Source organism: Wyeomyia smithii, chromosome 2, assembly GCF_029784165.1.
Source record: "Wyeomyia smithii strain HCP4-BCI-WySm-NY-G18 chromosome 2, ASM2978416v1, whole genome shotgun sequence".
Classification (NCBI taxonomy): Eukaryota; Metazoa; Arthropoda; class Insecta; order Diptera; family Culicidae; genus Wyeomyia; species Wyeomyia smithii.
The window spans coordinates 29,075,664-29,102,930 of record NC_073695.1 but is presented as its reverse complement, the minus strand read 5'-3'; the positions used below and the strand labels follow the sequence as shown (position 1 = coordinate 29,102,930).

Here is a 27,267-nt window from a genome sequence, read left to right as displayed (position 1 = left end):
GAGGCGGATAATACTAAAATCAAGAAAGTTAAAGTCAAAATTTGAAGTGAGCCAAGTTTCACAGAGGGAAAATGCATCGCATTTATACTTATTAGTCCAAACTTTAAATGAACAAATTTTGGGGATGATATTTCTAGTATTGAACTGTAAAACTGAGATAGAATCCTTCGTCTTAATCAATAAATAAACCATCGAAAAATACGATCGCTCAGCAGAGCAGACACGGCCAAAGTCACACGGAAAGAGTCACTGAACTCAATCGCTTGCAACCTAGTATCTCTACCGGTTAAAGGTTGGAATCCTTGGAAAGGCCTGTTCCAGCCTCCAACCGGTCCTCACTGACCATCGACCGTCCACACCGTCAAACTCAACTAGGCGAGCTGGAATGTACACGTGGTACTCTCGCTTGAAGAGCTTACAAGCAGCAATCGCGTTTGCTTGTTGGAGTCGAACACCGAAACACGCAGCTTATTCGGGCGTACTTTGGTAATAAAAACCGTACCAAATCCCTACAAATCTATATTTTGTTCAATGCCGGAAGAACACAACCTTACTACCCGGTTTGCTCTCCGGATACTGCTTCACTCGATGAATCGATTCCTGCGGGGCTCCATTGTTGATTCTTGGAACCTTGTATCCGGCAGGGCTAGACGGCGGACCGTAGCTGGTCTCATCCACAATCAGCGCACGGGTGATGTCGATCACCAGTCCTGTACACAAAATGTCCGGAAACAAGAGGCGTAGATGTGTTCTTTCGTCTTTATTAGACGACAGCAGCGAGCAGCAGTGCACACGAGACACAATGCACAGTGATCTTAAAGGCGGATTAATTACTTGTTGGCACTATCGAGATCGAAATAAATATTGTGACTGAACACGACTGGAGTTCAACCACATCTGTTCAACTGAAGAACCAAAAACGAGACAGAATCTCTTTATTTTAAGTATCGACATCTAGCGGTGGAGAGAATGCATTTTACACTCGAAATTTCATCACGCTTATATTCCATTCATTCAACAAAAGGACCGTATGAGCTCTCGCCGCTTTTTCGTCGAGAGAATCCTTTGTTCTCCCCGGTGCTGGTATAGCGAGGGTGCCTTTTCATGATAAACGTACAGTGCCACCCGCATACGTGCAACGGTTTTTATGTAGATATATTTTTAATGAATTTCATTGTTGCCCAAGTTGACAACTGAATATCTTGACTAACGACAATTCTCGCCAAACATGTGAAAAGGGCCCATGTGCCATATGTAAACAAGCCAAATTTTCTCGTTTTTTGATCAATACAAGCGAAATCTGCTCTTACCAATAAGATTTATTGATAAAAGAATTTACTCTTAATCAAACAATCTTATTTGTACGAGTAGATTAAGCTTGTATTCATTAAAAAACGTGAAATTGTGGCTTGTTTACATATGGCACTTGGGCCCTTTTCACATGTTCAGCGAGAATAATTTTTTACATTGTACCTAATGTCGTAGGCAGTGCTGGTACAGCGCGTCTGATATGCATTTCTAGCAATGTTAGGTAAAAAACGGTACGAGAAAAAAATATTGTCGTTGGTCGAGGAATTCGGTTTCCAAGCCCAACGAAAATATTCAAGTGAATCAACTAACAGGTTAAAATAGTTTCAACAGTCGTGAGGTGTACGATCCAAGAAAATTTGTTAGACAATGTTTGAATGGCTGAAAGATTTTTAGTTTAATTTGTTCTATTGACGTTGATTGTGAATTGTTACTGAATTTCCACTTCAAAGATCTCTTGAATGCGGTCCTGTGTTAAGTGCGGTCGGTCCTGTGAACTTGATTTTGATAGATTCAACTATTCAAGATCACCTTTTTGCCTGGTTATTAAAGCAAAAAAATATTTTTTTGGTACATGTTCAAACTATTGGAGCGAACTGTTCCAACGATGCACTGTAAAATCAATGTAGGATGGAACAGCAAAAAATGAATGCGAAAGCTTGGGCACTAATTTGCTGCAGAGTTTTGTTCGAAGTTGCATATCTGTTCTGTGGTTCAACTCAGAATGAACGGGAATGTTGCTATGATAATACTGGTCAACACAGGTTCACACCAAAAGCTTAAACCGGAAATAATTGAAAGATTTTAGCTGTGTGAGTTTTGGTGTCCCTAACGATTGTCGTTTTTTCAGAGACTTGAATGAGTTTTCTCGTAAACATTACGTTAAAGCGACGTGAAAGAATACGCGAGTTCCTGCTAGCGAGTAGGAGTACTCGACTAGGAGGAGTGCTTGAAAAACTGTGCTCGAAAACGAAAATGCTTTCTTTATCTACTCGGTTTCGATTCGTGCACCGGCAGCCAAACGTGGGAGAGAAATCTGTATAGTATCGCATACTGGAACGTGTAGAGTATCGGACCGCTTTGGTAAGTTTTTAATTGCATTCTAATGCAAAACCAGCCGAAGCAAACCTCTACCGAAGTAGTCCGTTTCCATATTTGAAAGATATTTTTTGTCCCTCCGCAACTAACGCAATGCACCTTGAAACAATTGTACTCGGCTGGTTGTGCTCGCGAGAAGGGAACTACGAGTAACAGTAACAGAGTAACAGAGTAAGCGCGCGTGTGTGCATATGATCTCTGGAGCGAATGCGAACAAGGAAAACAGCGAGAAGAACGAGAAATAGCTCAAATGGAGAATGCTCCAGTGTGTTATATCGGCAGCGCGGAGAATGCTCGCAGCGCAGTGAGCGCAGAAGCGAGAATGACGGAACTTGAAAAAGTTGTACAGCTGTTTGTGCATCTCACGGAAGCCATTTTAGAACAGCTGCTGATGCTTCTGTTCAGAAGCCATATTGGAAATGAACGCGAGCCGCATACTTGTGCTGCTTTTAAGTATGAAAAGAATCTTGAGACTATATTCCCCCACCCCCAACAACATTTCAACTGAGAAATTAAAAAGTGAGCGTCAGATTTCAATTGCCATGTTGGTGGGGGACCGTGGTGCAAAGGGCGGGAGAAGCGTAAGGCAACCGGATTGGATTGTACCTGATTTTTTTTTCGGTTCAGTTATCGTGCGGCAGAAGACAGTCTCACACTGTAGAATAGATAAAGTGGATGGCGGTTGCTGTGGAAGCAACAGAAAAACTGCTCATTACCTACTGACCGAAACGAAACTCGGGTTTTGTTTGATGATTGGGGGTAATTGTTCCAATACAGACACTGTCCTTCAAACAAATGTACTATTAAGAAGTTAATGAATTTTTTTCTTTTGGTTATAAACATAGTGATAGCTAGAGACCAAATTGACACAAGCACTGGCACACTGTTCGCTACAGAAAAATTAGGATTGAAATTCGAAGAGTTGGTTTATATAAGCCGTTATAGCCAAAATGCAGAAAAGCTCACAAGCTTAAAGAAAAATGCTTCATCATATGGTGGCGATACAATGAGACCTAATAATATTAAAGCGGAGATGAAATTGAAACCAATCACTTTGGCAAGTAATAATTAAGGACATGGTAATTTTAGTTTTCTACCCTCGTGCTCATTGTGTTGTGTGTTAATGAATGATAGCTTCTCGTTGTCAGCGGTTCTCAAGGCTTTTAGACCAGAGTCTACGCTTTATTTAAATTAACAAAGCTGTGTATGAGCTAAAGTCTATAAAGATAGGGGAGGTCGAATCTGTCAAGTCAAATGCTTTTAAAAATAGTGTTAACGAATTGAAATCTATCAGTTTCTGGGAGATTTAGTTTATGTGTACTCACCAGGCACTCTCAAGACCCAAGGTTTCGATGAGAAAAAATCCCTAGACAAAAGGTGTTGATTGCAAATCGCGATGATAAACAAATAAACAGTATAATCTCGACAGCTGTATATGAAGATGCTGACGAATTTCGATTGCGTGGTATAGGATGAACCCTGAAAACTAGGTTAAATAAGACTTTAAAAAACTTTATAGACGGGATTATTATATACAACAACTGGAAGAGATTTTCAAACACAGGTTGTCGAAGTTCGCAAATAAATCTCTCGGGCCACCTAGGAGGCTGTCCAAAACTTAATGCCAGGAGTTAATATTTCAAAAAAATGTTATAGGTAAAAAAGTCAAAACTATTTAAAATATCAATGTGTCAGAATTCTACAGTTTTAGATGTGTTAAAAATGTTGAAATAGAGCCAAAAAGTAACGAAAATAACAATAAACAAAAACTGCAGTGGAATTGCCCCGTTTCAACCGTTATGTGTTCGGCAAGGTACCCGGGTACCCGCTCAAAAGAAATGCTTCTATCCTTTTCAATTCTTGACCTATTTTGGATCTTGACCCGTGCAAAGATTGAAGAATGTGTTTATTTTTATCATAAGGGACCTGAAGAGTCGTTGGTCCCCATAAGGTTCCGTGAATCTGGATCTCCGGAATCATGTTCAAGATTCAAGACAAATTATAACAATTAGCAATAAAACCAAACAATATTTGTGTCATGGTTTTGAGTCCAGTTGGAGAGTTGTCTCCGAAATAGCCATACCGAAGCAGAAGTGAAGTCTGCGCGAATATACAGAAAGTCAAGCTTCGAAAGCGAAAGTAGCACCAAGGTATTTTGCTTTTTTATGCATCCTTTAATTATTTTTTATGCATTAGAAAAAGTGAAAATATTCAATTCTACTTTTATAACAAACAAAAACAATGATGGTGAATGATGATTAACAATCTGCTCTTTACTTGTATACACATGGAACAAAACACTTCCCACATGAAGATAGTATTTCCAGCCGCACCGAAGAAGGTTAATGATGAGAATGGGAATAGAATGTTCTCAAACATTCCAACAGACAATAAATCACCTATCCCCATGCAGAGCGCGTTAATTTAACACACGAATTGCACCAAACTATACTGCGCAGTGACGCAACCAGCGCAATAAATTATGCATAAATAATAGTTGCATCGAGGAAAATAACAAATCAAATCGCAGCCATTAGGGGCAAAAATGCACAAATTGCCCACCACCAAAGACAATGCGTCGTGAGGGCAGATGTTCCTGAAGTTCCTGAATGCAGTTCAAGTTTCTTTGTTGTACACTCCTTGCGGCTGAACAGGTGTCCGATCCGGATGATAATTGATGCTCACTTTGTTGATCTGAAATACATCCTGCCCTCTCCGGGATTTGCAGGGTTATTTATACACAAAATTAACTGTTACAGCGTACAGCGTTGCGTAACATTTGCATATCACACGTTCCATTATAAATATTCAAAACTACCAGTGACAATTCAAATATTGGCCACGTTCAAACTCGATCGGAGTTGATTGATATCATTAGCATTTTCCAACAATATTCTGTGCTTTGGTAATTGCCGTATGACGATAGACTTAATCGGGCACAAATGATCAATTTGTAGGTAAATAAATGGTCAATTTAGTAACGGCGGCTTTGACCGATTTAATCATTCCACTTAAGCGACGCATAGCTCCATACTAACTTCAACGCAATAAGTTATGAGTCACTATAAAGCCAGGTCGAAAATGCTCCCTTAATTTTGATCAATTTTAGTGAAATCGAAAGCAGAATCAAAGTGAGACGATTGGATAAATGTTTTCATCGTGCGTTAGGAAATTATGAATCATTTATTTTAATCTCCGAACGGCGGACGGAGAAGCTGTGCAAACAGGTGAGCGCGTTAATCGAAATTTGCGAAGTGAGACTAAGGGGTAGTTAAATAAATAGAAACGCGATTCGCGGTGCATAGACCTTTGAAATTTGTTCGTAAATTTGGGGCTTCAGGTGCCCATCATTGATGGTCGAACATAAGCTGGGAGACTAGTGATCGACCTTGGAGCGATCGGACTTCCGAAGTTTGGTGCGGAGTCCGTGAAACAAAAGTAAGCAATTGAAAAGTGCTTGTTATTCGCGTTACGCGGCCTCCCCGGGCGAAGGTACGGGTTAACAAGGCTTTGTCACCGAGCGACAGTTAAATACGCGAGCGGAACCGATAATCGAGGCGGACCAAGACTCCTGTTAGCAACGACTACCTGGCCTTTCCTGTTTCCTGCTAGTTGCCTTACTACAGCGAAGGCCTATGCGTCTGGAAGGGGGAAATAGGTTACGTTCTAAAGGATTTTCTGTATACCAGTAAGGATCACTCTGGCCTGATTAAGTCTTCTAGCTAGTGTCCTCGCTAATGTGGAGGTCTATGCTTCTTGAAGAGAAATCAAAGAGTAATCACTTAATAATATAGGAAGGTTCGGTCCGTCCAATGAAACGACCAAATTCAGACTAACCATAAACTTCGATTTTATTCAATCAAAATTTCCTTATATACTAATTTTACGCTTACAATTCAATATTTTCAAGTCAATGTATAATACAGTCTTTAAAGTACGGCAGCGCGAGCCACCTGCCTCAAAACGCTAACCCTACGTAATTACTATTTTGTTGCCAATCGTTCTACCTGTGAGTGCATTGCTACTACATGCTACCTGCGGGAGCATTCGATTGAAATTTGATCTTCTGTTTATTTACGTTTTGAGTTTATTGGCGCTGCTCGCGCGGGTTATGGAATTTAATTTTATCACGGCAGTAACAGTGCTTTTCCATTTGTTAGGCACACATCCTTCTACTTTTTATTTGATTCTACAGTGTGCGAGACATACGAGGAATTTTTCGAGAATATTGGGCACTTTGTTTTTTTTCAATTTTATTTTTGTTCACACCGGGTACGATGTCGACCATTAATGGTTTTATAATTTACTCAGGCGTCATCAATATTCAATAATTTTCAACCAATCTAGCAATAACGTTATAAATCGAGAACGGTCAACTGTATCAGTTTGATGAAGACATTCCGTTGACAGCATTCTCAATTACCACTCCTTGTCGCTTACTTAAAGCTTGAAGTCGGCTTGAAGTCGGTGAATAAAATGAACCAATTGGATTAATCGAATCGCACGGCCGGCATAGACTACTGCATTAGCTACCATCAGTTCCGCTTGTTCTCCCAAACGATAGGCTACCGGAGGTTGCACTTATCGGATTAATTTATGCACATACTGTAATAACTAGAGACAGATGGCAACGGATTGATACACATTGAAAGAGGTATCACGATTCAATTGAGATTGCTGCTAGATATTGGTACGGATGCAAACATACGGAGTTACATAACAGTTTCACTTTCAATCGGAAGCTGCACGGATATTGCATTGCCTCATCACAGACACCGCGGACATATTGTTAACCACGAACAGCTCTTGACCTATTAGGTTACATAACACAGAGCTATCCCAGACACGCTTCACATTTGATCATAATTCTCTTAGCAACACACACGCGTTGATATGCAAATCCGTCTCTAGTTTCCCATGCCGCAAATATGCTTACGCGCCGAAGCATCGCATTTTCCACAGCAAAACAAACTGTTAATAGTTGACCATGTACACAATTTTCCAGCATGTTATTTTGTTACGGGTGCTGCCACACTCACCTCTCTCCCTTTCTCGTTTCTCTTTCAGTTTGTTTTCGCATCTTTAAATCAGAAATCGATTTTTCCTCGGTAGGCAACAAAAAAAGCTAATCCACTCAGTTGAGCGTTCAGCGTTGGGTTCGAAGATAGAATTCAAAATCATATTGTGTGTGTCTGCCTCCAAGCTAAGAAAAACAAACATCAATTCTAGCGTCAGCTGGAACCGCTTAGGCAAAAGCTCATCTTCATCGCTGGCTTCAAGAATGTTCAAATAATTACTAACCGGCAACTAACAGGCGGCCCCATTTCCACCCGCATCGCGCTGCCGGCGGGTGTGGTAGGGCCTATAACAATGCAAAATGCCCTACGATGACCAGCACAGACCAACGCTGCACCGTATGGCCAAGAAACGGCTAAACAAGCAAAATGACATTGAAGCAGAATAAAAAAAAAAAACAAACCACACCACAAGTGGTGGAAAACTACTAACCACCGCCCGCAGGAATGGTGCGCACATCGCTAATCGGCCAGCCCTCAAGCATAATACTTTTAATCAAATCATCATGCGTCCCCACTAGCCGATACTCCTAACCCTTCCGTCCTTCACCGGCGCACCTATCAAGAGAAGCGAAGAAGCGCATATATTGGATCTTTGCTGTACCGGTCACAATGTTAAGAACTATCGGCTGACTCTAGGTGCTCACAATGTGTTATACCTACATACTATTATCGATGGGGCGTAGTTTTGTGGTGGTGACCAGCGGTTCTTGCCATTCGGCTATATAAGTGCTCGGAAAACTTCTTATCGGCAGTCAGTTCTCAAACGCTAGCTTGTTTGCTTGCTTAACGCAACCGAAGTCACTGTCGTGATAGTAGTGCACCCCCCACGAGCTCAACCGGAAAAAAACATGGCATCCTTCAAAGCAGTGAGTGTCACCAAGTTAAGGAGTAAGGAGTTAAGGAGATGTTCGAGTGGCAGTGACGGATTTTAGTTGAAAAAGTGATGGGTTAATTTTCGTGAAGTTCATCGCTTGAAAAAATGTCGATCGTTGAAGTCTATTGTTGTTCGATGTGAAGAGGAAGTGTTTTAATGTGACTTTCCGCACACTTTGATCGGAGAGCAAATGGAATACAGAATTTGGTTTAAAAAAAGGCAAAGCTGTTGCGCAACGAATTTTCATATACGATTGATTTAAACCAGAAACTGATAATGGTAGAAATTGGACCAAAAACCAAGATGACACGAAAATCGTGTGCACTTTGAATTATTCAAAATACACAGAAGGCACGCAGTTACATTGTTATTCCTATCAACTGCTTTATGGCAGATATAATTAATATTACAGATTTGGGCTGAAGGTTTTCGAAATATTCTACAATTTTGTTAACAAAAAAAGTTTAAAATTCTATGAAGAAGAATACATACTATTTCGCAAACCGGGGTAGTCAGTTTCATAGCAAAGTTCTGCATGTTTTTTTCTTGATTCGTTCATACACCATCAACTTTAAAAACGTGTAACTTAGAAACCGTAAATCGTAGAATCAAAGTAAGAATATCGTCAGAATGGTAGAAACAAAGTTTCTTAACTTCGGTTTTTCAATTATATTACTTTTAATCGAGAACTACTTTCATGTTTCATTGCTAAACCCTCTGATTTTTTTTTCAAAATATTTATTTATTAGTTGAAATGACAGGTTGGTTAAATCCCAGTGGAATTCGAGAAAACTGATTTTTTTAATTCACTTTTGAAAAATGAGAGTGAAATTTACTTTCTTCAATTGAAATTATCTGAAATCTAAACACACACGGATTGAACTTTGTTATCAATTTTTCATTTATTTTTTCTACAGATGATATTTTTCTGAAATTTCTTAGAATATTTCTGACAAATGTTGAACGCTAGGATGTATGCTTAATGAGATATTAAATTTGATTAATAGGAAAAATTATATGAAGGTTTTTGGAAAAATAACGAAGATTTATTCAGAAATCTCCAGCAACCAAAAAATTATTCTGGATTTCAATAAAAAATTATAGCCAATTGCAAGTGGGCGTAAAACTATTAGAGATGAATTATTTCTACATATTATGATTTGCTTGCAATAAGGACAAATCAAACTTAACCAACATGAACATGTCAAATAAAATTCACAAGAACAAAATCCGTAAGGTTGGTTAGCAATTATTTTTGTTAAACATTCGAACAGTTTTCAATAAACAATAAAAGGTTAACATAGATTATCGCAAAATCAGTAAAAAATGAAATCTAGGATAGCGGAGCTCGTAGCCTCAAGGTTACAAAGTCCGATTTGACAAACGAATGGTAAAAGTATAAAAATCCACCACTAACAACGGTGACAAAACTCATCTTCCTTTCCGTTATAGTCGTTAGAGATGCAAAAGTAAACTCGGTCTCTTGTAACACATTTTTTCTACTAACCACATGAACGTAGCTGGCGCCGTTATCGATCTATGCAAACCGACGCTACTGAATTGTTGTACATAAAAGATGGTAAATAAACCTCAAATTAGCCACTTTAGGTGCACAGTAGGGTGGCAATGCTTGTATGAAAAAAAAATCATCATCGAATTTCAAAAACAAAACTTTCAGCTCAATCGGACATGACTTAGGGGTGCTTGAAAGCGCTCAAAGTTGTGATTTTTCGACCTTCGAAAAACTACCAAGGGTAGAGGAAATTGGGAAATCGAAATTTTTTTTCGATGCCAAATGTCTTGAAAATGCATAAAACGTCGAGATCTGGTCTTATCTCGAAAAAAATTTTTTGACCGAAAATCGACCTTCTGGAACTTAGCCGTTTCTGAGCAGTCGAAGGCTTAATATGGAATATTTTACAATGGGCTTTCAAACCAGATGTAAATCATTTCAATGTTCATTTGGTATCTAAAACTTGATTTTCATTAAGGTGGTTCATTTATTTTTTGACTAGGGTGGTTCCAAAAATAATTAAAATGAAATTAATTGTTATTGAATAGGAAAAAGCAATCATAGTAGGAAACTAATCATTACCGTTGCGTTACTCGTGCTATGACTAGCAATATTTATTAAATGGGTTAAGAGTTTTGTACAAAACATAACAGTGCGTGTAACAGAAGATGGAGAGGTTAGAATTCTCTTTTTCTTTGAATATCATAAAATGTCATAGTTTTCGTAGCAGTCACCACCCTTCCGGAAAACTAGTTGGTCAATCCTTGTGGTATATCAAGTATAAGATGTCAAATAGGCAAACAAATATGAGCATTTTTCCTACTAAACCCTTTCAAATGAATCTTTAATTGTATTTGGAACCACTCTAGTAAAAAATAAATGAACCACCCTAAGAAAATCGAGTTTGAGATACTTAATGAACATTAAAATAATTTACATCTGGTTTGGAACGAGCTGTGAGTCATTTCAGAAACCCATTTTAAAATATTCCATATTAAGCCTCTGCTTGCATAGAAAACGGCTAGGTCCCAGAAGGTCGATTTTCGGTCAAAATTTTTTTTCCGAGATAACATCAGATCTTTATGTATTTTTAAGTTTAAGTTTGATGTATTTTTAAGACATTTGGCATCGAAAAAAAAATCGATTTTCCAAATTTCCTCCTTGGTAGTTTTTCGAAGTTCGAAAAATCACAACTTTGAGCGCTTTAAGGCACCTCTGAATCATGTCCGATTTAGCTGAAATTTTGCACAGATCATTTTTATGGGCCAATGAACAAAATGCACATGGTCGGTTTTAGAAATTTGACATGGCCCTTTTCGCTGCCACCCTAGTGCACAGTGGTCCAATAAGGCAAAAAGTGGAATCTAACCCTCTTGTGCCCAGTGCCGCCTCTAGACGGTCGTCAGTTGAACCTCTAAAGAACTTCAATAGATACTTAATAAATGTTTATAAAGATACATAGTGATTTTTTCGAAGTCCGTCTAAAAATTAATTTGGGCACTATAGGGTTAATTCCATAGCACCTTTCACCTTCATTCTAGCTTAATAGTGTCTTCGGAACAATTGTTTGTATGAATAACCCGCATGATCGCAAATTATCAAAAATTATGAAAAATTCACTATACTAAAAATAAAAGAAACTTACTCTTTTGTGTTAAGGGATAGGGGAATGGTTTATTCAGGAAAGTTGTAGAAAATTCAAAAATATGGAACTTTATTGAATAAATGAAAATCCTAGCTTCAACCGGTACAAAGTTATAAAGTATAATATGTGGAACTTACTTAATACAGTCATACCTCGATATAAGGCAACTTGATTTTTATTTCCGTTACGTTATATCGAGTTACGTTATATCAAAGCTAAAAATTTTTTTTTTAAATTTATGCAAGAATGTTAAGGGTTATTCATGCCCATTTAGAAATATTTTCAGAAGCAAAAAAAAAATATTTTTTCCAATTGTTACAAGAGGTCAATCTAAGATGCGTGAAAATCTATTTGCCATCACCTATCAGTATTTTTAAACCATTCTTATGCCCATTTAGGACAATTTTCAACAAGCAAAATTTTTTTTTAAATTATGCAAGGCTCTTGGTGGTTACTCACAGATGCGTGAAAAGTATTTCAGTATTTTTAAACCTTTCTTATGCCCATTTAGAGATAATTTCAACAACAAATAAAATTTTTTTTTTTGTTTGATGCAAGACTGTGCATTGTTACTAAAGGATGCGTGAAAACCTATTTCCCATCACCTATTAATATTTTTAAACCTTCCTCATGCCCATATTGGACAATTTTCGCATTGGTTTCATTAGTTTCAAAACTTACTACAAACATTTTTTTCAAGCAATTTATAGCCCAAAAACAGTTGCTGTATCATTTATTTTTAATTTCAGTACATTTTAAAAAATTACGTTATATCGAGGTAAAAGTTACGTTATATTGAGGTTGCCTTATAAGGAGGTATGATTGTATTTAGTTTTTTGTACTTAACTTTTGTCAGTTGCATTTTACACGAAAGTGTTGTTCGGAGGATTGTTATGTCATACAAAACACACATTTTCGCCAAAGATCATACATCTCCAGGACTTTTTCTTTACCAAGTTATATAATACAGGGTTGTTACAGAAACCTTAATTTTGAATCCGCAAAATCCGCGCCACGGTTCTGAAGATCCGCGCCGTGGAAACTAAATCCGCGCCGAAGAAAAAATAATAGAAACTTATGATTCAACATGGTAAAATTGATACCATCTTTAAAATATCATGCTGATATGTATAACTTGATTTTATTTAGCTTAAAACGTAGGACAGTTGACTTACTGCGGCCATGTTTAGGAATGATGCTGACCAAAAATGTTGTTTGGAAATTCTTATATACAAATGTAAAATGCCCGTAGCACTGATTTTCTCTCTCGCGATTTTTTCTCGTTGAAAAGAGTATGATTATGAAGAGTAAAATTCCTGTGAGACATAAAAAGTGAGAATGACGAGATTTGAGAAATGTGGGTTGAGAGGTTCGATAAATACTTAAGACATTAAAGTGATAGATAACCATTTAATCCCGTATATTGTAGGAAACAGAAATAAGTAATTAATAATCTTCGTGAGTTGCAAACCACACTAAAAGTTGCAAAAAATCTCGTTGAAAATAATTCAAAAGGACGAGATAGGTTTTAGCTAGAAAATGAAAAAACCGGTTATTAATACGATTAAGTCTATGTAACCCACGTATAGCGCCAAACTCGAAAAATTAGAAGCAATCGAAAAGGTAGAAGAATCCCTCAACTCGATTTCAGGTCTAACATCCAATTTTTATCTGTAGAAACATGGGATAGACTCAAGTAAGAGTCTTTAATGCAAGGTGACCACTCAAAATCAATTTCGATTTCCCGCTTTTTTCCCGGTTTCCCCGATGAAAGGCTTCAAATTTTCTCGGTGCTTTATTTTTAAAAATAATGTGAATAACATCATTATACCTGTTTATTTATATCCTTGCGAGAATAGTGTTATTAAAACTATGAAAAATATTTCTCCTTCAAAATTTTTTCTTCCTTTAACTGTTTATCCACTTTAGCAAATACCTTCATGGAGACTTCCTGCACAATTTACGCCCTTTTTATCTAAAAATCGTCGACAATCTTCCTTATGCTTTTTCTCTCTGTTAACCTGCTCTTGGATGCCAATGGAATGTATGGAAAAAAATTAAATATCGATCGTTTTACATTAGAGCTTAGAAGTTTTGTCTCCTCATGCAAAATTTGTTCTCAAGCGAACTTCGGGAAAAGGAGCCTCAAAGTGACCAATGCAGAAACTCACATGAAACTGTTCAAATTATTTTTTTTATGGTAAGGCTGATACAAATTTCGAATTCTTTTTATGTCCAAGGTTATCAAACTTAGCAAAGAGGGTGGCAAAAAAATAAATAACACCGAGACGAAAAAAAAAGAAATATCTTTGATAAAAGTTTGTGTGCAAGTTATCACGTTTGTAACTTGCACTCAAATAAATGTTGAAAAATAACACTAATTATTATTATCTATTTCGCTTGCCTTTTGACGACCTTTTTTCTCTGTCACTGGGCTTGTTCATTGCTAAATTAAGCATTAATGCTGTCGGAAAACAATTAAAATGAATAGAACGGTATGAGCTTTTTTTTCTTCCCCTTCCAATATTTAAGATTTTTGAAGGGGGGGGGGGGGGAGACATAAAATGAAAATAAAATTTGTAACGGCCTAAAGGTGTTGGAAATTCATAAAACGTTGAAATCTGTTATCTCGAAACATTTTTTTTCAAGTTTTGCAAATGTTTGATAAATTCTCTTATGGCCCGTGAAATAAATTCAAGCGACACTCTGAATAAGCAGTTTGAAAGGAATATTATTCAAAACAATCGGTGTAAAACGCGGCTTTTCCTGGAAATCCGCATGAAAAACCACGGAAATTCCGAAATCCGCATTAAAAAAAGGCGTGAAAAACCAAACTAAAAACTGCGTAAAAATCAATTTTGATACATTTCTAAACGGAAGCATGACAGTTTTTCAGGAATTCGATAGATTTTAGCTCCTTTTTTAAAACAGTATACAACACATCCTAACGAAAAACGAAACCTAAATTCCCGGTTTTCCCGTCCTTTTTTTCGGTGATTTGAAATTCCCGTCTTTTTACCGTCTTTTTCCCGCTTTTCCCGGTAGAGTGGTCACCCTGATTGTTAATGTACGTAAACATTTTTGTAAACAAAGCTTCAAACGACGATTTGAGCAACTGCTAAGTGGGCGTGGGTTGCAAGGCAAGGTCTGATAGACCATCGCACTGAATCATTCAATCGCACTTTTTTGAAGATAGTGGTAGCTTGATTCCTCAGTTGGTCTCGAGGTACGATACTGGCATAACAAGCCAGTTATCAAAGGCTCGAGTCTCAGCACGGGAGAGAATGTTAGTGTCAGTAGGATCGTAACGCCTAGCCCCGCAATTGTCCTGTGCGCTTAACAGTCGGCTGCGAAGTCTGTGTGTAATAAACAGAAGGTCAAGTTCCGAATCGGATTGTAGCACCAAGGCTTTGCTTTGTTTTGGTAGCTTTGTTTACTTTTGTACCTGAAAAAACAGTTCGAAATCAATAAAAAATAAAACATCAGCAATATTGGAAATTTGAATTTTGAACAAATTTGAGACTTTCAAATAGAGAAGTTTTTGTTAGAGAAACTTTTTTTTCTTCTTAAAAGTGGCCATGTTGAAATGTTCAAAAGAGTTTCAATAAGTGATCAATGAATTTCAGACGGTTTTCTATACGCCATTCCTTGACAACTTTTCTCTAATTCTTGTCATTACTGTCGTCGATGAGACGCATGTGAGTTCAGATGGTTATGAAAAAAGTCATGTTCTTGTTCGAAAGACTTCTTTCACTTAAAAGTACCCATTTTGATTTGTTCAGAAGAGCTACAGGCAACTCAATTGTCTATCTAAAAACCAAATTCGAAAATCATTTCAGAACTCGTTAAAAAGTAATACATATATACGGTTATGGGTATTTCCCAAATCAGGATGACGTGAAATCGACCCCAGAAGTCGTTTTGAAATCCAAGGTGGCAACTTCCGGTTCATGAAAATCAGCCAAAAATGGCCAAATACCACCCAATATGTGTATTTTCGGAGCCGGGATGACATTCATAGGCCGTAAATCGACCACAGTTGCCATTTTAAATCTATTCAGGGCTACCACAAAACATCCAAAGAATTATGTTGTTGGTGAAGCCCCAGTAGAATCTTTTCGGGAAGGACCATTTTGGGGGCACGTAAGGGGTTTGTTGTTGTAGTAATTATTCATTTTTCTCAATATTTTTAAATAGAAATTCAGACAACTTCCTCAAAGTTATCCCTTGAAGGCTTTTTTTCTCTTGTCATTATTCAGATATATTGATTTCCAAAAAAACTTCAGGCCTTTTTAAATGTAAGTCTAGATAATTTAAAAAAAAATTTATATGCAAAGCTGCTCAGTCTAGTAAAGTCTACATACTAGGGTGCCGACCAAAATTGTAATTTAAAGAAACCCTATACAAAATTTCCACCGGACCGAAAAAACACCTAGTGAAAAATCGAAAAAGCGGTTGAAGTTTGGCCATTAAACATCCAATAATTCATCTATGGGGGGTTGGCTGCATAAAATTTCGGTTTTCGAACATTTTTTTGGTGTTAGATAGCTTAAAAATGCATGAAACGTCGAGATCTGGTATCATCTGAAAAAATCATGATTTTTGTGATTTTTCGGATTTCTCAAGGTCTAACTTCGTTTTGCGCCACCCCATTTTGAATCAAACTGACATGAAATTTTGCACAGGGTGTGTTACGGGCAGGTAAACATTTTGTTTAGGGTTTTTTTTCTAAATTTTTTGATTACTTTTTTCTCATTCGTGATTCGCACCCTACTACACACCTACCATGTTTCATTGAACTTTGAAAGGGTGCTGCCAGCCCCTCAGTCGATATCCTGATTTTTTAGGTAATTGAAAGCAAGGTTGCAAGGCTTTCCGCAAAATCCGCGCCATGGAGTAGTAAAAGCGCGCCAAATCCGCAAAAAAACGCAAAATCCGCAAAAAACGCGAAATCCGCGCCGACTGTAACAACCCTGAATTAATATTTAAGCTTATTTTTTAGTTTAACTCCAAGAACTTTAACTTTTGTTTTGGCATACAAAACACACGTTTTTGTTGAAGATCACACAACTCCAGAACTTTTCCTTCAATTTTACAGCATGTTTTGGCCTATTTTTTCGATAATTTTAAGAACGTATAAGGTAAAAAGGGGCAAGTGGAATCATGATATCAATACTTTTTCTAAAAGTTTAGCTCGTTATACCCACTTAGCTCGTTTACGACCCATTCTCTATTCTATACGTTGTTAAAGTTATCGAAAAAATAATTTATAATATGCTACAAAGTCGTGGAGCTATGTGGTTTTTAACAAAAACGTGTGTTTTGTATGTCGGAATGCTTATTTAGAACAACGGTTTTTTGTAAAATGTAACTAAAAAAAGTTAAGTACAAAAACTTACTTTTGTGTAACTTTTAAATAAAATACTCTGAACCCTTGAACCCAATGAAGAGAGGAATTTTGTTTGTTCAGCAAAGTTTCATATTTTTTTGCACGTTTTAAAACTTTGCCAAATAAACTATTCTTCTATCTCTCAACACAAAAGAGTTAGTTTCTTTTATTTTTAGTATAGTAAACTTTTCATAATTTTTGATAATTTGGAACAATTGTTCCAAAAACATTATTAACTAGGATGAAGGTGAAAGGCGCTATGGAATTAAGTTCCACTTTTCGCCTTATAAGACCACTGTGCGATGTTTCTATATGCAACTTCACTAGCTCAGATCCATTACGGAGCAGCAATTACGAAAGGTGCGGTCGTTCAAGCTCAAGTTCAAATCAATAAAAAATATACCTAATGTTTTGTGAGTTGAAATCTATAAGGAAAGGATACATTTTTCAAATAATTAAAATACTTTGATATTTTAAAAAATGTTTATGAGTCCAGGGATGAATTTAAAATAAACAAAAATAAAATAATTACTCACTGAAGCTGTGTCGCCTTCCTTACAGACCCTGCTGTTAGCCGTAGTGGCTCTGCTTGCAATCGTCCACGCCATCCCTGCCCCGCAGCAGCCGGCGGCGCGGCAACCGATCGTCCCACAGCCCTTAGGCGCAGCACCTCGCTCGCCGGATGACCTGGAAGCTGGTTCCGATGACGACGATCTGAAGGGTGCCTCTTCGTACGGCTTCGGATACTACGGTGGCTACCCAGGATACGGATACGGATACGGTGGATACCCATACGGCTACGGCTACGGATGGGGTCGTGAGTTCCCACCTCAAGCCTTTCGATCACCTGCTATAAAAGACTTTTTTTCTCTTTTTTTACCGATCCAATAGGTTATCCTTACTACCGGTACGGAGGACTGTACGGAGGCTACTGGTATTAGAAAGCCCAGCTGAAGTCACGCATCCCATCACCTGACGTGCCGTATTTCATAACTGCGCCATACGTTTCCGGTTTCGTTGTCCATTTCTTCCATCCCATACTTGACTCAGTACTCTCTTACTTACGTACCTACGCACACAGAAGAATAAGGTGCCGCGAAGTGCTTTGTTCTAGGCTAATGATCCAAAGGTAATGCATGCTTGTATCATATTGGATGTATTTTGTTCGATAATACCCCGCCACTTTCGCACGTTCGCGATTCTGCTTTTTATTTTTCATCAGCTGAAAAAGAAATTAAACTAAAGAAGTCGTGCGCAAAGGGATTACCTTTCCGTTGTTATAGTTTTTTGTTTGTTTTGCATTCAAAATGCTGCCAAGATTACGAAAAAATGACAAAAAAACTCTTGTATATATGTGTATCCTATGTTTTCTAATAAAAAATGTTACCACATACTGGTTGTATTTTTAATGTTGAAGACAAGTTCCTCAAATCAATTGCAATATTTAAAATAATTTGCAGTAATCAGTTTCAATCTTGCCTTTCACAGCACACAGTTTCTTCTCTAACCTAATATCCCGCTATGTACATGGGAAGTGATTATAGTGTGATTAGCAACTTGTAATGATAATGAATCACGTATCATCACTCTGATTAACTCATATTACCGATGCATTTGATAAGCAGCAATTTACAAATAAGAACCTCCCACCGTCCAGCTGGCGGTTAAACAGAATGATTTCTAAGAAAATTTGTCCGATAATTTGTTACTTTAATTAAAAGTTAATGACAGCCGTAATCCCAAGTAATAATATCAGTTTTAAGATGTACTTAAAGAAGTTTTGATTGCTTGTTCTTTAAAACAGGGCATAAATCTTATCATTCCCACAAACTGCTACAAATCAGCCGTAAAATCCCCATAAGATCAAGGAGGCCCATGCTAGAGAAGGTTCTCAAGAATAGTTCCTAAAGTTTGCTTAAAACTCTATATTTTTATCGATATGTACTCATGATGACATTCAGGAGTTGCTCACAACCATGAAAAAACTGTAACAAATTTCGAGAGTTTTATAAATCAGGTTCGCAACTCTTATTTCTAGCTTATTTCGCTATGAACAGAATTTATTTTTTTTACATAGATCACTTTATGAAACAAACCCCATCGATCTACTCTTTCTCCAAAATGAATGTCATCGCAGTCGTTGAATAAAATAGGTAGATAAATCTACATGTATTTTCAAGTTCATATTTGTAAATTTTTTATTACCACTTTAAGTGTATACGTTATATGACAAAAAAGTTTGTTATTTTCAACGCGCCATAATATTCCTGGCAAATTAGTAATTTATTTAGAAAATAAAAAATATATCTGAATTTTTGTTTGGTTCGGGTTTGCTGGACTACGGAACATTTTACTAAAGTTTGTGTTCAGCATGGTCAACATTCACTACTGAACTGCCAAAATTATTAGTAGCATTAAGAATCTCGGCCTTATATTACCGTTTAATCACAAATGGCTATTATTTTGACGTAGTTAATCACAGTCTGTTCGCCATATTTGTTGTTGGTTTTATTTTAATCCCTCATAAGACGGCTTCTAACTAAAACTTCTTGAGCAAGACCGATAAGATTTTTTAGTATCTCGACAAGTTGGCATTTACTTGTTGCAGTCACGGAGAAGAATACTTGCGCTTGAATAAAACTTGCTTGAACTTTTCAAGACCAACAAATTTATCTGAGATAGTCCCCTCTCCCGTTTGACAACTGTTTGTTTACAGTCAAGCACCATTTTTGTGATCATTGCTGTTGGAAAAGTGTTACTTGTAGCGATTTTAGAACAAGAAATGGTTCAGAATAAACATCCGGTGTATTTTATAATTTGGGCCCAAACATGTGCAAAATGAAGAAATCCAAAATATTGCATGAAGCAGGGGAATGAATACCATTTCTCTGTCATTCTTAGGTACAAGTCGGACTCGATTATCCGGAATTTTAGATTCGATTATCCGGAATTTCATTTTTTCGGTGATCGTTTTAATTTTTATTCCGAAATTTTGTCTTTACCACCCCTTCTAGCATATTTGTTACCATTTATGTCATTTCCGGCATATTTGGGACATGTTCGATTTAACTGAAAATAATCAATGTCCAATTTATTCTTTTTTGCTTCTCAAGAAATAATTTCTGGTTACGCCACTCCATCATACAAGTGAAATAAAAAAAGGAATTACCTATTTATTTATGTTCGTTAATCGCAAATTTCAATATATTTCTGTGATTCGATTATCCGGAATAAAAAATGTTTTGGTAATCGAGTCCGACCTGTATTGGAATTTCTACCATCTTATATTTCATGTCCGTTAGTGAGTATTGAGTTTTTACTGTTCTTAACACCAAAAGTAATATACCCTTAAATGACTTGATTTAGTATGATTTAGGTTGACTTGATTTAGTATGAGTTAGTTGCTTGAATGAGCTAAAAAATTATGTTTATTCTAGATCCTTTTCCTTCACCAACTTTTTTGCTCTTTCATGAGACAAAATGGGTTTAAGATAATTTTATGGGCACATTTTCAAGATAGATTCATCTTAAAGATAAGTACCATAAAACTATCGTAAAACTCTAATAAAGTTTTATGGAAGTTTCTCATAGGTATTTTGAAAGGGATATTGAGTGCGTTTCAAAACCGCTCCTCAGGCTTATTACACTTACTGATGAAGGAATTTTATGGAGGACTCTTCAAATGTTCTTTAATTACTCTTGGGAACTGTTGATAAATAAAAACTACAAGTACTTGAATAAATTTATGATAAAACTCGATAGATTTAGTAATGTTTTGATAAAACTTCTATAAAATATAAATAAAACTAAATCGTCTTTGGATTGTTACTTGGGATAACATTATGGAAAAGTGGCGCGTGGGAACAAATGCATATTCTGCCCCTTTAACAAATAAACAAACTTCGAAGAAAATATTATCACTGTAATTGCCTGTGACCACCACTTGTGCGGCGATTGCAGCACCGTGTGCGAAGTTCCGGAATTGCATTCAAGTAGTTTAACATGAAATTCAGCTCCCGTTTTAACCGGTATTGGAAAGATAATCAAGACATGCTAGATCAAACTGGCAAATAGTAAGCTAAATGCTTACTGAATATTGAATTCACAAGCAAGTGTAAATAAACACAATTTAATATATTCTATTGAAAATCCAAATCCAAAAATTACTCAAAATGTCAGAAAAGTAAAGGATCTACCATTATTTTTAACAAAAAAAACTTACGATTTTAGAAATTTAAAATTTAAAATTTGAACACATCCGAATAGCATTTTTTCAACAAAAAGATTCTTTCGATTCTGTACAGCAAATTTGCATATACAGGGTGCGCAATCATTTATGTTGGTACTAGTTGACTCGGCAAATTTCGTTCCGCCCATTTTTTTTCTTTTTGTTTAATTAATTGTAAACATTGAAGGATGGGAATCCTAAATTAATTTTTGAAGATTGACCTCGCGGTTTGGTTGTAGTCTGCAAATGCATGGCGAATCTGGATTTGGATACGTTCAAACTCAAAAGGTGTGCACATGATTGGTTTCCTGTACAGCGACATCAGTCTCAGCTGGCACTATTGAACGTATTGTTTACATAAAGTGTGATGATTGCACAAGAGCGAATGCCTCTTTCCTTGCGGTGGAATGCCACCTCTGCCGTCTTGGTGACGGAAAGACTAGTATACAGCGTGGTTTTCCAACCTTCGGAAATAGGACCAGTTTCTATCGCTTCTACCTCTCCGGGAAGAGGCAGTCAATCAGACATTTCTGCATAGCCGTCTTGATGGCCAGGTTCGGGATTGCATTCAGTCCCGATGTCTTGCTCACCTTTCAAAAATTGGCGATCACGATGAGTTCCTCATTCGTAACACTTGTGCATGTCTGAGATACTGGAATGTCGAAGGCGAGACTCGACAGTTGGAGGCCGGAGACTTGGCTCATAGCGTGGAAAGAGTCCCTTGATGATATGCTTCAGTGTCGATCCGATCATGCAGATCACTCTATCCTATACTCAACGGTTCGCGCACACGCACGATGTATCCTCTGTCTTGCATGGAAGCACGCAGTGCGGAGAGTCGCGTCAGTCCACTAGTATACTGGTGGGTGACTTTCCACTCCTACTGGTGACTTTCCACTCCTAGGCATGGTGACCTTGAAAAGATTCGAACCGGTGTCCAGAGTCGACTTTTGGCCTCTGAGCATCATCCCGATTACGGAAAATACTGAATTAATATTGGATGGTATTCAGTCATTTTGGACTGTTTTCAAAACGGCGTCTGGAGACGATTTTCGGCCTTTGAGCCTCATCAAGATCAAGGAAATAGTCATATTGGGCGGTGTTCGATCATCTTGGGTTGTTTTCCAGAAGCCAATAGTCGCCATCTTGGATTTAAAAACGCCGCCTGAAGGAAGCTTCGTAAAAAGACTGTGGTGCGACACTATACTGACAACAGCTCTCTTTTTTTACTCTAACAGCCTCACGAATAAGCTATTCATGGGAGCTCACATACAGCTAAAGCTCACACAAGGCAACGAAACTGTCTTGTGTTGCACACGACAGCTCATTTTTGCACATGTATTTTGTTCGTTCAGACATGACAGCCTAGTTTTGTTCACTTTGAGGATGTCCTGTTGGCTTGGCTTTTGCAGCTATCGCCTGTCATTAACTCGCACTTTTCGGTTCTCCTTTATCTTAAGCTGGTGCCATAATGAATACGAAGCAAACCGTTTCATATGTGTTTCCATTGTTGATATTATTCCCCACGTAAGAAAAAACGTGTTTCGCACCATTTCGCTTTCATTATAGCAGCGGTTCAAAACCTTTTTTTGTCTGCGTACCCCTTGGCGTCATTTTCCAATCCAATTGTACCCCTGGCTTGGAATGTTCTCGCAGAGTGGGAGAGAGTAGTGGCATATCATGTTGTGATGGTCTAGTTTAGGTTTAAAATTGAACTGTGATTTGTTTGATTGCTCCAGTCGTGTTTTAAGAGGAAGTTTGTACAACAAATAAAGTATTATAAAAAAAATTGCTTTGTCCGCCATTACTGATTTTTCTCTCGCGTACCCCCTGAAGCCTCTCGCACACCCCTAGGGGTACGCGTACCCCAGGTTGAGAACCGCTGCATTATAGCATCGACCTTACTTTCGTGAATCATAATCACCTGACATTCCGCTCGGATTCATACCTAAGGATGTCGGAGATTATAGGCTGTCATCAGCGACAGCCAACAGACTGTCATGGATATACAGTCATTTTCATAAGCATGGCCTGGAGTTAACTTTATACTCCCAGAGAAGATTCTCGGTGAAATGTTATATCTCGAGTTTGGCTTATATTACCACGGGGTGATAAGTGTTGCTTACGTAAAATTTTCCGAAAAATACGATGAAATTATCAAATTTGAAATAAAATTAGCTGCATTTACCGAAAAATGCAAATTTAGTTTTTGAATCCAAAAATAATTCATCTCGATACACTTGCGATCAAAAATAATATTTTTACTGAATTCTTTGGTCTATTGTCTCCAAAACAATATCCAATATTATTCGGGCATCCTACGTCTATAAATTGTAAGAAAAATTATTTACGAAATCTACAACTATTTTCGTAAAAAATTGATATCTCGAGATTGGCTCATATTACCTTAGAGTGATAAGTGTTTTTTACGTAAAATTTTCCGAGAAATACGGTGAAATTATCAATTTTAAATTCAAGTTTTCTACATTCGCCGGAACATGCAACTTTATTTTTTAAATACAAAAATAATCTATCTGGCAACACTTGCGGTCGAAAATAATATTTTTATGGATTCCTTGACTTGTTTTCTTCAAACATCCCCTATCACATTTTTCGGACGTCTTACGTCTATAAATTGTAGGAAATAGAAAAAAGTGGGTTCGACAAAAAAAGCGTTATCTTGCAACAAAGAGGAGGGTCCCACAGAGCGGGGGTGTTGCAATTACGCTAGTTGAATGATTCCCGCAACTTTGAGCAAAATCTGTGATGATCGTGTGTTAGTGCCATATACAATTCTTATGGAATTACCCATATTCCAACATATATTGTCCTACTTTAAAAGGGGGAGAAAAATTGGAGAATTGGATATATATTCCATGCTAGTGCTTTTTCGCAAATCGTAATAAAGCTTGGCTTGCAGAAAAAGTGTTTTCTGAACCACGTTCTCCTTAAAAAAGCTCTTGATGTACTGACTGATCGAATCTCAAATGAATGCTCGTAGCGAAAACTGCTTCCAAACTTCTTGTGGAAATCATGCAATCCACCACAATACGAGCAAAACGCATATTGAGATCAATACATACACAATTGAAGGGAATAAATGTCCGAACAAAATGAAACTGAAGGTAGCTGTCAATATCTGCCTTTCCGCAAGATATGCTTTCGTGAAAAGTGTGTCAGAAAATTGCAGAAACAAACCTAACCTATTCAAACTAAGAGATATCGATACACTTACCTGTAGAAAAATGTGGCATTTAATCCAAGTTTGAACTTTGTAGAATACTTGAACAATTAAAAAATAGCATAAAAGAGTTAACACGCAAAAACACATTATAAGGGGGTGCTTTACTTTTATGCCTTGTAAGTTATACGGAAGGTTAGAAGCAGTGGTGGGCACCATTCCGCTAATTCGCTAATTAGCGACGCTAAAATTCAGTTAGCGATTTAGCGATTTCGCTAATTTTCGAGCTGGTTAGCGAAACTGTTAGCGTCACTAAAATTTTGGCCTTCGAAACGCTAATCGCTAATTCGCTAAATTTTGTGGAGAAGCGACAATAGAAATATATAGAAAAACTGTGGATTGCTGATGGCGTACGTAAATTGCTTCGAAAGATGAACATACTTTACTGCGAAAGTTACTTTTGTCAGTTTTTTTACCCTAGAATGGAGTTCCAGTTATCGTACAAGCCACAGGAGCATTTTGAAGAACAAGCACAAGGTCCCCGATCAGAAAGACAAAACAAAAATGTAACAGAAGCTGTTAGTTTGTTATACAAAAAACCTTTCAGGTTGTGTTTCAAATTAGATCCCGTTAGGTGTTAAAATAACAGAAATTATAACAATAAATATTCTACTAATATCAAACCCATATCAAGTTTTGTTACTAACGTATCAGCTTTCTAACAAAATGAGATAGCATATGGAACAGTATAATAACAACCATTGTTATAAACTACAGGTTTTGATAGAGACGAAAAAAAAAGTGAGATTTGTCTCAAAACAACTTTGTTTCAGGATTTGTTTTTAAAACTCATTCAGATTATATTTTGATATCAAAAGCATATGGGAAAATACAAAATCGTATCAAATTATGTTATTTGTATCTCGTGTTGATAGAATTTTGTAATTTTCTTGTTATGCTCTTCTGATCGGGTCTAGATTGAATTTTTGGCACACCAAGAACTTTGGTAACTTGCAATGCGCTTGAAAATATGAGAACTTTGGTTCTACTTTTTCGATTCAGATAATAATTGAATTTTCATGAAAACATTCCTAAGAGTATCTATTTTCAATACAAGCTAAATAACTTTTGTTATTCTTGTTTTTACAAAATCAAATATGAATACCGTTTCGTGAACCTCTTACTGTAAATAGCTTTAAAAAGTAATTGTTTTCGTTTGTTTAACCAAAACAGATCAAAGTGGTCCAAATCTTACAAAACATGAGCAATAAATATAGTGATAAGACTATTTACATATTAAAAAGTTAGCGATTAGCGATTAGCGAAAGTTCCGCTAATGTGGGTTTAGCGTTTAGCGTTTAGCGATTATCGAGCTAAATTTTCCGGTTAGCGACTTAGCGATTAGCGTCGCTAAATTTTCGGTTAGCGGTGCCCACCACTGGTTAGAAGTTATAACTTTGTCAAATTAAAAGATACGATTTTTTGATTTTTCACAAACTTGCTTGAAATAGTTAGTTCTACAATGTGTCGGAAGAAAGTTATCAGGTTTATCATGAGATAAAAAAGGTAAATTTTTATTTTAGTGCACACCCCCCTTCCCCCTTACAGTAAAATATTTACCATCTAAATCCACTGCGGAGGCAATTTACGTCTGACTGAAAGTGGAGGCTAGGAGAGTTGGACTAGAAATTAATAAAGTCAAGTGTATGAAAGGCTCGAGAGAAACCAACATTCGTCTCCCACGGACAGTGATCATGGACGGCGATTAACTCAGGTGGTAGATAAGTTTGTACACTTGAGATCTTTGGTAACCGCCGACAATAACACAAGTAAGTTCGCAGGATGCTTGGATCCAGGAACATGCGGCGCCGCACGAAACGTACAAAACCTCTATGGACTTCAAACCGTGACGTTTCTCAAGGGGCACATACGTGCACTGGCCGTCTTTGAACGGAAAGTGTAGCGGACAATATCTGGTGGCAGCGATGCCAACCAATTTTTTATAAAAAGCTGGAAGAATTCAAAATAAAAAACTGGATATATAAATTTAAAGCTTTTACAGAATTTTTTTTGATTTGGTCCTAGCGGCTTGAGCAGATTGAAACGAATCTGTGAGTGTCGAAACGTTTTAGAAACTGGCGACAAGTAACCCAGGACCGAGGAGAGTTCATTTTTTGACATATAGACCAGATGCAGAATAAAACAAAACGAACATAAAAGAATCATTCTAGCGCGAATGTTTGCCATTTCCGCTATAGGGAAGGAAAGTATGAACGATCAACAACGTTGAATCTTGTTCCGAACAATGTTCACAAGCATCAAGCAAATCTTACAAGCTTTAAAATCGCTTGGTTTGGGAACCTTACATATGCCTTTATGCTGCAGAGGACGAGAAAATAGAAAAGTGGAAAACCCATTTATACCATAAAATGCAAACCTGGTAATCGTTTTGAAAGCATCTTACTTTCCTAGTACTACGTGTGAAATCAAGCTACTAACAAAGTTGCGGGATTAAATTGTTTGTTTTTTTTTTGACTGTGCAAATAAAATTAATGCCGAACAACGTAGGTTAATTGCTGAAAGAGATTAGTTAGGCATTATGAATAAAGATACACCAGTATTCCCAATATATCCGCCAACCTGATAGCTGTAGGTCGTGCAGCCTAGCAGTTAAGTACATTTATTCAAATTAGTAGCTTAATTGGTACGAGTGTCCGTCAAAGCAATACAATGAAGAAGAAGTAAAAGAAAGAACTTAACAATTAGTCGTACATGTACCCCGCCCTGCTGCTGCTACTGTTTCGACAGATGAGCAAACTAAACGTGTGAACTGGTGAACGGGAAAAGTAAGATGTGCCTTCATCACTTATGAAGTTCCTGCTTCGGTTAATTACACATCAGCACCGGCCTTGAATGAAGAGTCAATAAGGTAAGGTGTTGCATAATTATTAGC

At 37.2% G+C, this 27,267-nt stretch overlaps 1 protein-coding gene across 3 annotated transcripts; it reads left to right on the top strand.

Moving 5' to 3' along the window:
* The first annotated feature begins 8,029 nt into the window (after positions 1-8,029).
* On the top strand, positions 8,030-18,296 carry LOC129725130 (prismalin-14-like). 3 transcript variants are annotated; one of them, XR_008728021.1, is made up of 4 exons: positions 8,030-8,350; positions 17,467-17,722; positions 17,797-18,034; positions 18,128-18,296. XR_008728021.1 is itself a non-coding variant. In XM_055680598.1 (3 exons), the coding sequence occupies exons 1-3, from the start codon at positions 8,333-8,335 to the stop codon at positions 17,844-17,846; spliced, it is 321 nt and encodes a 106-aa protein (XP_055536573.1). In that variant the 5' UTR covers positions 8,030-8,332; the 3' UTR covers positions 17,847-18,296. The 3 variants fall into 3 exon arrangements, 2 of the variants coding, with proteins under 2 accessions (XP_055536573.1, XP_055536572.1); XM_055680598.1 differs by having other exon boundaries at positions 17,467-17,719; positions 17,797-18,296; XM_055680597.1 differs by having other exon boundaries at positions 17,797-18,296.
* The last annotated feature ends 8,971 nt before the right edge of the window (positions 18,297-27,267 follow it).